The sequence below is a fragment of the Pteropus vampyrus genome, unplaced genomic scaffold (assembly GCF_000151845.1).
Source record: "Pteropus vampyrus isolate Shadow unplaced genomic scaffold, Pvam_2.0 Scaffold376, whole genome shotgun sequence".
Taxonomy (NCBI): domain Eukaryota; kingdom Metazoa; phylum Chordata; class Mammalia; order Chiroptera; family Pteropodidae; genus Pteropus; species Pteropus vampyrus.
In genome coordinates this window covers 189,657-200,498 of record NW_011889157.1, presented here as the reverse complement: position 1 = coordinate 200,498, position 10,842 = coordinate 189,657, and the positions used below count along the sequence as shown (strand labels likewise).

General features: G+C 40.0%; 1 protein-coding gene across 1 annotated transcript in view; it reads right to left on the bottom strand.

Annotated features, from left to right (window-relative positions):
- Window positions 1-1,658: 1,658 nt before the first annotated feature.
- URI1 (URI1, prefoldin like chaperone) overlaps window positions 1,659-10,842 on the bottom strand; it is a 37,519-nt gene continuing 28,335 nt past the window's right edge. Inside the window, exons 6-11 of the mRNA XM_023523053.1 lie at window positions 10,635-10,692; window positions 8,714-8,882; window positions 6,961-7,300; window positions 4,445-4,587; window positions 3,489-3,738; window positions 1,659-2,182 (exon numbers count right to left, since the gene is read on the bottom strand). Of these exons, the coding sequence (XP_023378821.1) occupies window positions 1,991-2,182; window positions 3,489-3,738; window positions 4,445-4,587; window positions 6,961-7,300; window positions 8,714-8,882; window positions 10,635-10,692 (1,152 nt within the window). The 3' untranslated portion in view covers window positions 1,659-1,990. The remainder of the gene's footprint in view (window positions 2,183-3,488; window positions 3,739-4,444; window positions 4,588-6,960; window positions 7,301-8,713; window positions 8,883-10,634; window positions 10,693-10,842) is intronic.

Here is a 10,842-nt window from a genome sequence, read left to right as displayed (position 1 = left end):
GGCGTTTACAAACATGTCACGGTCACACGGGACGCTGCGACGTTAGGGAAGTGGGGAGGGGCAGGTGTCTGGGAGCTCTGCACTTCTGCGCCGTTTCTGTTGGTCTAAAATTAGTTCAGAATAAAGGGTTCTTTCCATCTGCTGTTCTGCTCGGCAGTGGTTTGAAAGAGAACACTTAACAGCAGCTTCAGCTTACGCCACTGAAATCTGAATTTAACATGAAGACTGAAGCTAAGACGTCAAGTTGCAGAGTGCACCTGTCACTAGACGGTGGCTACGCACCGGGGCCGCGCCGTCATCCGGCCTCCGGCAGAACACAGAAGCGTCTCCGTCACACGCCTTTTCTTTGCTCCCACCACCGCCTCGTCCTATGAGGGAGCATCTATTTGCAAGAAGTGACAGATGACAGGCGCGACAGCAGGCTCGAGATGACGCTCGTGAACACGGAGAGTTACCCGCCAGTGTTCTTGAAATCACAGGTGCGTGAGCGCCACGCACTCCGCGGCGCGTGCGTGCCGGGGGCGACACACGGGCGGGCGCGCGTGAGCAGCCGTGGAGTCGGGAGCGCCTCGTGTGCACGTGACTCTAGTCGGTTTGGTTTGGTTTTTTTTGTGGGGAATGGAGGAGGGGGCGCTGAGAGACAAACAGTTTTTAACTAAAAATGTTTGCACAGTTGATCAAAACTTAGTAAAGAACAAATCTCCCACATTTTTGGGCGATCTTTCAAAATCAATCCTCTGTTCTGAATTACCCATTAATTTGTGGGGATTCAGGCCCATTCCCTTATTATTAAAATACATATTCATAATACTTTTACAGTTGTGCTGTTCTAGTTACAAATAGCTTCTACTTTTCTAGGACATAATTTCACTTTGTTTAAGCAAGAATTCATTAAAGAAGCTATAAATAACCTTTAAATATTTAGCCATGAATAGAGGGTGGACTGGCATTGATGGCTTATTTTAGTACTAATGCAGAATGCTTTTTAAAAGCTACATTTTAGCATGCATCAAGCTAATGATTAACACTTGCAGTGTAATTTTCCATGTTAGAATAAATTTCTGTATTTTAGGGAGTCTTGCTAAAAGTAAATATGTTATTTCAATTATTTACTACAAGGAAAGTAGCCTTAGAGAATGAAAATGTTGAGACAATTAAAACATAAAATTTCTTACTTTAAAAATCTTTTCTTTTTCTTTTTTAGCATCTAGACAACCTTTCCTCTCCACGAAAACATGATGCCAGTTAAAACTGCACACACTGGAATCGTAAGAATTCAAGGACCCACTGTGTGGTGCATGGAGCATAAACATGAATCAAAGACATCTCTGTACTACTAAATCAGAAAGTTCACGACATTTTTAGAGACCAAGTTTCATAAAATTTTACTTGAAAAAAAAAAAGTTTTACAAAATAACCATCCTTCCTATCAAAGAAACGTTCCCATCCGGTACATGTAGCTTTCTGCCTTAGAGATTACAGAATGACGGTCAAGGGGGAGAGTTTTTTTAAATAGCCACCTAGCTGCAAAACCTACGAGAAGTAGATTTTTTTTTTAAAGTGCCTTTAAAATGCTAAAGCAAGTAATATAACTGTTGAATCTATTTGAAATTTTAAAAGTTTCTTAAAATGGTCCATATGGTATGCACAACATCACAGCTGGTACAAAACTGCCTGTATTTAGTTTGAAACACAAAAACAATGCATATGAACAGTATTCTTTGAAAAATAATTCGAAAAGCCGCCACTGCATCGTAAGGCAAACTTAGACAAGAGGACTGACAGTATTCAGAGAATTAACAAAACAAGATGGTTACGAAAGTCTTCAAACGTTTACTTTCCTTTTTCTTGTGATAAGAGTGAGAGAACCTCCTGCCCCATTAACTCAGGATGCCTTATTTCCAACGGCACGGAACTTTTGTTGCTCTATGTATTCTAAACGAATGCAGAACTAGGTTTGAGGACATAAACTCCCATCTCCTAGGCAGGGCTAGTTTTTCTGCTGCAATCTGGCAGCTTTGAACTTTGAAACCCTCTTTGCAGCGTCCTCCGATACTCCCGACACTCCTGACGGGACCTCTTTTCGTTCCGGGATGGTGGAGAGCACGGGGTGAGCCACGGCTGGGTGAGGTGGGAAGGAGGGCGACAAAAGTTCTTTTTCTATTACGGTTCCAGAGAAAGCCTAGAACACAAAAGTCAGATTATGGTAATGAAATGCAAATCAGATGCCCGCCAAATCTTTATCCTGTATTTGTCAATTACACATTTGTTTTCATTAAAAGTAAATTCGTAAGACTTTGGGATAAAAAGACAAAACTATAACATCAAAATACAAACTGTTCAGAGAAATCAGACCACTAAAATATATCTTAATTACACCACCAAATATGTCCGTTTTTATAGCATACACACAAGAAAACAAAATGGAAAATACACGTTTCATCCAGAATTAAAACGAAAACGGGTAAATAAAAGGTCCTCAACTTTCATACATTTAGGTCCAGCCGAGGCTGTAAAAAACAAAGTAACAAAATAAAAATTGCTACTAGGGCGCCAAACACCAGCCGGGACATGAGGTATCCTGAGGCGGCCAGGCTGCCTGCCAGCCTACCGCTGAGTTCCAGCAGTAGTGACGTCTCTTAGGTGGTGTCCACTTATGCAATTATTTGAGTATTTCATTGCATCTTGGCTGAATTTTATTTGAGGTGAGTGGAAATGAAAAATTAAAGTGCTGATACTCCTGCAAATAAATGCTGGTCTCAAAATTTAATACAATTAATTCAAGGACAGAAATCAAAGGTTCCACAAAAATCATTCTTTAATTTCAAGTGGATGTTTGCTAGATTTATTTGGTCAACTGCATGTTCCATTGGAACAAAAGTAATGTAGACAAAATGCTGGAACTAGAACCAAAGATATACCCTTCCATAGCTTTTCACATAAAGATCTATAAAAACCAAAGAACTGTTATGATTTTTTTAAAGATATTTTAAAAGATTTCTAATATTTGGAGCCTCCCCCTTTCATCTTCTAACTAAAATATGATATGTAAACTTTCACGCATATTTTGCTTACCTGTGTACACCAAGCGTACAAAATCAGTCAAGAGAATGTATCACTTAGTCTTTAAAAATTATTATCAAAAAAGTACGAGCCTGGAATTAGGTCCTGTAACTTTTGAGAATAAATATGTGTATAAGGAACAGCTACGAGATAAACAATGCCATTCCCCAGTTGTTTAACTTCGATAAATAAAATATATAAAATAAAATCATTTAAAGACAATAAAATTAATGGTTAATAGACCATACCTGAGAGGTACAGCAGCTGCACTTTTAAAAATAAATACCTTTGCAACTCCAAAAATAACTGGGTAAAGCAGGGAGAGTGAACGACAGGCCCCTCTGAAATAAGCTACTACGCCTTTCGGCGCACAAATGTTTGTCCGAGACACTGCAGGAAGGGGAGAGGCAAAGGCGCACGCGCACCTCAGGCGACCCTGTTACGGGTGGTAGCTTCTTTTGATGGTTTTCGTGCTGTTCCTCTTCCAAAATGCTCTCACTGGTGTCACTACAAGTGGCCTCGTCACAGCTAATGCTCCTCGAAAGCCCACGTCTGTCATCGAAGTCAGCGGCACTGCTCTCACTGGTGTCACTGCAGACACTGTCCTCTCTGCTGCGAGACTTCAGGATCGACTTCCGAGGGATGTACTCCCCGTTCACGACGTCCACAAAGACTCTGCGACACCCGCGAAGCACACACTCACGTTAGGGAGCTCTTATACGGAGGGGACGTTTATAATAATTTTTAAAATCTCTTCTAGAAATTAATCTGAAATGTTCTGTCGGCATTTTCACATTCAAAATAATTTTGTAGCCTGACATGCTATGTTTTATATTATTTTTAAAACACAATTTGTTGGCCTAATAAAATGGAGCACTTTATTCATAAACATGCTCTGGGTGACGACAGCTTGATTTGTCCAAACACTCCCCACAGCTTAGACCTACTTGGAAGACAGCGAATTTCAATTCACTACGTCACAAACACGGGTCATGAGAACGGCGGCATCTTCGAGTGACACTTCCTCGGCGAGCAGCACAGCCAAAGCGCAGGCTGCGTATTTCACTTCCACTCGTGAATCCGCCCAGCCTGTCACAGCTGGAGTGAGAAGGTGCCACCCCCGCCCACCAGAAACACACTCCTCCATTTCTGACATTTTTTGACTAGATCAATGGGGAATGTTTTAAAAGCCCCAGTGGACAAGCACAGCCGGGAGAAAGCATGCGCGCGGCATGCAGCCTGCTCTGGACGGGAAGCCGCGGGAGCCTGTAAACGCGGCAGGCCACCACCGGGCCAGTCACTGCTGAGGGCAGCCTCTGAGTGGGACACTTCTCCTGTACGGGTTCGAGTTCGGGCTCAGGGGCGGGTGGGGCCGGCCTACCTGTAAACGTCGGCAGGCGTCCGGATCGTGGGCAGCTCCTGGGCCCAGTGTCCCCCGCCGCCACTGCTCTTCCGCTTCCGTTTGGCTTCTTCTTTCTTTTCACTGAATTTTAAAGTGGTATTTTTTCCAGTATTTATTCGGACCTAAAATTTTCACAGCAAAAAAATTAGAATCCTTTTGAGAAGTTAAATCAAGACCAAAAGTAAAAACCAATAAACTCTGTAGTTAAATAACAGTAAGAGAGGCAGTTTAAATTTTCTGACACCAAAATGGCATGCAGTGTCAGACAGGGTTAGAAGTCCTCGACAGACTTTCACAGCATTAAATTACATCTTTAAGGGCCAATTCTAGTCTTCGGTGACTTTATCAGTACATAGAAGGCAAAATACAGTGACCCTCAAACATCACTGGTTTGAACTACGCAGGTTCTCTCACGTGAGGATTTTTTTCAATCAATATACTGGAAAACTTTCTGGAGAGTTCCTGAACGTGAAGCAACCGTGCCGAGTACACGAGGCTACCAGACAGCAGTCACACTACTTCCTCATTATCGACGTGTGAATCGTTACACCTGTAGCGATTCATGTGACAGTAAATATGAAGTTTTTTCACAAACCTTTTCCTTTCTGACGTCTAGCGTCAGCACTGCACGTAACGTCTACAGTGCTCTGTATCGTACAGGACAGTACCGACGCACGCACTGACGGTCGGGTCGTCTGGGAGGCAGACAACGTAAGCCCACAGCGCCGATAAACACGCACGGCGCCGTCAACGTGCTTCCTCTTCCTTAGGACTGTCTCAATAGCCTTTTTTCTCTAGCTGACTTAGTTGTAAGAATACAGTATATAATACTTATAGCGTACAAAAGATGTGTCAATCAACTGCTTAAGGGGTCGGAAAGGCCTCTGGTCAACAGCGGGCTGCCTGTCAGTGGTCAAGTTCTGGGAGAGTCAAAGTTACACGTGGATTTCCTACTGTGCAGCATCGGTGCACCCGACCCCACGCTGTCTGAGCATCAACTGTGCATCCAAACTAAACGCTGCATTTATGATGCGCTTTCGCAGCGCCCCATTACTTTGATGTAAATTTTTGGCTTAAATCATGCATCTCAAAACAAAGAGCACAGTTAACCAAAAGAAATATTCTGTAAAAACATAAAACTTAGTCATAAAAGCAGTATTAGGTAATGCTTACCTATTTAAAATTTTAAATACCTCTAATTTTTAGAAATCAAACTAAAAAATAAAAACCAGTCCTGTTCGGGATTAATATATTATTCTATGTCCCTCCTCGGCATTTATACCGCACTTTCCACATTAATGACTGCTCTTCCCCATAATATCCCTGTGAATATTATTTATTCTTCTGTTTAATCTAATTGAAAATAAGAAAAAAATTTAAGCCTGAACAAAGAATCACAAAACAAACTTTTTTTTCTAGCTAATCAATTTTTTTCAAAAGAATTCATGAGATGCTCCCTTTAGTCTAAAGTCTTAGACTATCAAAAAAACCCACAATTATTTCACTTCATAGTACAGCAAGGATAACTTACGGAACGTGAGAAATACCGAATATGTTTTAAACATGTTTCATTAAACAACCATCACAGGCACTGAGGGCTGACTCGAGCGATGCCTGCAGGGGCGCCTGGTGGTGAGGAGCACGGAACTGAGATAGAGGAGTCCCCATTTTATTAGTAACCAGCTCCGTGGTCTCCTGGCCTCAAGTTTCCTTGAGAAAGAAAATGAGACGACGCCTGGTGGCTCGTGGAACAGCACTATGGAGCCGAGCGAGGTCAGGGGATAGGGTTAAGGAAGCCTACATCCTTCCTTCAACCAGAGGCGACCCGCTTCAATCAATTTCAAATACCGAAATCCTACAATATGCACGGGAGGGAACAAAACGTCTTTTGATATTAAAGCAAGGCTTCAAACCCCGCACTGGAAGATGTCTACAGCGACGCCAGCTCCGAAACGCCAAAATTCTAAAGTCATGATTACCCACAGATGTTTACATTTACTTTGTCAGAAAAGGAGCTAATTTTTACTTCCTCCTAAAATTTTCCTTTTTGCTCGTGATGCTCCCATTCACTTTATGCCCACGCAGAGAACAACAACCTGGTATAATTAAAAATTTAACTAATGCAGTCACTTTCAAACATCCTAAATACACCAAAATGCCCACAATATTAATTAACTCTAGAATTCTTAAGAAAACTCTCTGAATGAAAGACAGGTGGAGTTACAGTAGCTGCCACTCACATCTGATCCCCTTCCAGACCCCAACAACTCAAACCCTATTGTAGCCTCAGCGAACGACGGCCCAATAACAGCTATCTAGACTTCTCTCTTCTCCTTTTTCTTTGTAGACAAGTTGGTCAGAACAAGAGGCAAAAGATGGTTTTCCTGCCTGGTGCTATTAACTACTGTTAATACTGTTCTTTTAAAGAGAATATCGTAGATGATGTTTAGTGTTCAAATTATATGCAAAATTAGTAAAGTTAAAAGTATACAAACCCTCTTGGGTTCGACAGTATGAGAAAAATATATTGTTGGTACGGAATCATCTCCAGCCCCCACAGCATCATGGACATTTGCATTTCCATCATCACCATCGCCACCATCGTCATCGTCGTCTTCATCACTATGATAAGAGTTTGAGCCATTCATTGAACAGGTCAGCTGACCATGCATGTGACCACTGAGCAGTCCGGAACGCGTATCGGCCACACGGCAACTGCTGAGAGTAACAGAGTCTGTCCCTTGAGGTGCCACATCCACACTTATGTTCTGATCTTCCCTCTCCTCTTCAGAAGATGTTGTCTCTTCCCCATTTGCAATCACAGTATCAGGCTTACTGGTAAAAAAAACAAAAAAGAAAAGAAAAGAAAATTCAGATGGAACACACTAGAATTTTATATATTCTAATTTTGTTCATTTCAATGGATAAAAATTAAAATTTTAAATAGATGTTTAACTAGAATTCTAGATTAATAAAAATGTTCTAAAATAAACAGGAAAACATCAGTTTTTATGTTAATTCTGTATTTTACAGTTATTCAAACATAAGTAGAACATAGGTGATATTTTATCTTTAAAAGGAGGATACTGACCATAGAAAATATAAGCACAATATAAATAATACTGTCAGAAATGTGTAAGAAATCCATGAAGAATACGTAACTCTACTTAAAGATCGGACATTAAATATCAGACATTAAAGCCACAGAACATTAGCGCATCCCCGTTTTCTATGTCTATGCTCTGAACATTTTATAAGCATGCATTACCATAATTTTAACAAAATAAAAGGTTTACACACACACACAAATATAATTATATTTATATGCACACACACACGCACATTTTTCATGCTCCATTCGACAAAGGATTTGTGGACCTTTTAAAAATAACGAAACCCAAAATGCAGTAACATCGTGTAAAAAAAGAGAATCATGAGCAAGAAAAATCACGAGATTCAAAACTAATTTTAAAAAATGAAATTGTATCACAAAAAGACCTAAGAATTTATAGGTGAAATGGTAGAAAAAATATCTTTTGTGCTCCATGTCCTATTTTCACAGAAACTAATTACTGCATATGGTACATCATTTAAGCAAAATAACGTAGGAACCTCTGTAATAACAGATTTCACTGAGCGCTCTGACAATTCTAAGTGAGTGCTAATGTGTATTTCAAACAGCAATTTGGTAAAGTTTTCCATATATATAACTACCTGACCAGATTACAAACTGCCTGCTCAAAAAAACAGAAAAGTTTGCAAAGGAAAGCAAGAATAAACATTTTACAGTGACAAACTTAAATCAAAGCAGTGACAAACTCGAAACAAAATTTTCTTTTTAACAAGGTATTCAAACACACATCATTACCCTGATTATAATATAAAAATACTTCATTTAAAATGTAATCTATAAAACATCCATAATTATTATAAGTCAACTACTGGTTTGTCTTAATATTTCACTGTATAAAGTATGGCTGAAATCTTATCATTAAAATAATAGGGATATTGATTTTAAGCATTTCCATACACACCATGTGTGGGTATGTGCGTGAACACAGCCCTAAAAGGAAATACTCTAGAGAAGTAACATTTATTTTAGGGTGGCAGGATTATTGATATTTTAACATATTACGCTTTTCCGCATTTTCTTCAATGAGCACACATTATTAATGAATGAGGAGAAAGATGAGCAGGAAACGTATATAGAAACAGATCCCCTTGGAAGGGTCATCTGTCATCAGGTACCTATCGAGTTCGCCCAGCAATTGTTCTTGTCTTTCCAGTTCCTCAAGTCGAGCCCACAGGTCCTTATCAGCAAGTGAATCCTTGGACTTGACATCATTTGCAAAATCTGCTTCGAAAATATCTGAAGTTTTGGGTTTGGAGTGAGGTTTATGAGCAATTCGGTGTTTTGCTGTTTTTTAAAAAAGGAAAAACATGGCTGTTAATAGCCGACTTCAAAAAGACACACACCGAGACAGTGAGACTTTCATGCGCGGCGAGGGGGTGCTGAGACACAGGGGAGCATGGTTCTCGAGCCACGCAGGGGAACTCCAAGGATGCAGGTCTCTCAGGGTCCCGCTCCTCAAAGTGTGGTCCAAGGACCGGCCGCACTGGCATTCCTGGAGAGCGATCCGGAAGTGTGGACTCGCTGGGCCTGCCTGGACCTGCTGACTCCCAAGGGCCCCAGAGACTTCCCGAGCACACTACAGATTGGGAAGAGCTGCTCGAGAGCTTCAAAACTGCACACGCAGAAACCGCCATGACACACCCGGCCCTGGTCACAAAGCAAAATTCAACACAAGGACCATCCACCTTCCACGCTCACTCAAAAGAACTCGGCTACTAACACAGCACGTTAGAGCCTCGTCACAGGTACTTTCAACTCCAAGGCACTGTCAACCATGCATACCCAAGGAGGAGTCTACGGAGGGTGACCCCTGGAAAGTTCTACTATAATTACATATGAACATTTCTACTTCTCAAATTGCTTTTCCTTACTTGTAATCCTCTGTGAGGGCTGGAGATAAAGAAAATCTAAACTCAAACCTATCTGTCTTTCATTTGGAAAAAAAAAAAGATCAATGCTTTGCGGAAGGCAACAGGAAGAAGTCTAGGATGTTACGAAGATGACCTCTATCATATATGCGAACTTACAGCACTGTTTTCTAAATGTGAAAATATCAAAACTATGCTTCATAGCTCTGTAACTATCATTGATAAGACAGTATTAACAAGTTTTATGTTTCGGACCTGTAAAATACGTAAATCGTTCATTGGTCACCACAAACAAAAATCATAAATTGTCCTTCTGCTCCTTCACTTTAATATATGTCTCCTTTATTTCACCTTCTAAAGCCACTTGTTGCCACGTCAGTAGAAATGGCACGGCTAGAATATGGCTTCTAAAATTATCTCTATTTCAACCAATAAATTAACTCTCTTCAGAGTTATTAACTAAAATTTGAACTTTATCAAAATAAAGGTTAAAAGTAACAGTTTTCTACAGTAGCAAAGTATAAACCATTTCTGTAACGCTTTAAAATTTTTCACTATTGCAACACTTCACAACTGACAGGGGACCACGGCCTTTATGGAAGTAAACGCAAACACATGGCCCATCCTTGGCGAGAGAAGCTACGAGATGGACGTGCAAACAACCTGTGTACGGAATATACCTCTGCAGGCAACATAAAACGAATGGCTAAAATATGCTCAGGCCATATTCATTCTTTCTTCCAAAAACAGCATCTAGAGCTACAGTTTGAAAAGAAGAAAACCTAGCAAAAGATACATTATGACTTGACCAAGGTCCAAGACCAAACAAACCAGGAGCACAGAGTGTGCATCTTCTGAGCTTTGTCTGTTTGGATCATTAAACAACTCTGAAGAAAGCCATGTAACTCACCACTTAAATCAATCAGGCAGGAATCAAGTTCTTCATCAAAAACTTATTTATGCATTAATGCTTTATGTTTTTAAATATTAAAATATATAAAAATTTATGCGAAAATTATAAAAATTAATGGATAAATGGAACAAATGTTTGCACTTTATGAATTAAAAAGTATCATATAATCCCAAATATCTCACAGAAGATTTCTTACAATTCAACACAATTGGCAAATACTTAAATTACTATATATAAAACAATCTTATTGCTTACCCTTAAATTCAAAATCACTTTTAATTTCTTCTCTTATGTCAACAATATCACCTGCAGCCTGTTTTAGAGAAAAAAATCACGTTAACAGTTTGAATCCTCAACGTACGAAGATTATTATAAACGTGTTCCTATGACAGAAGAAAGGTGTCTGAAAGCATCTGAAACCTCACTGATTTGCTCCTTGGCTGCAAGATTTTTTTCAACATGA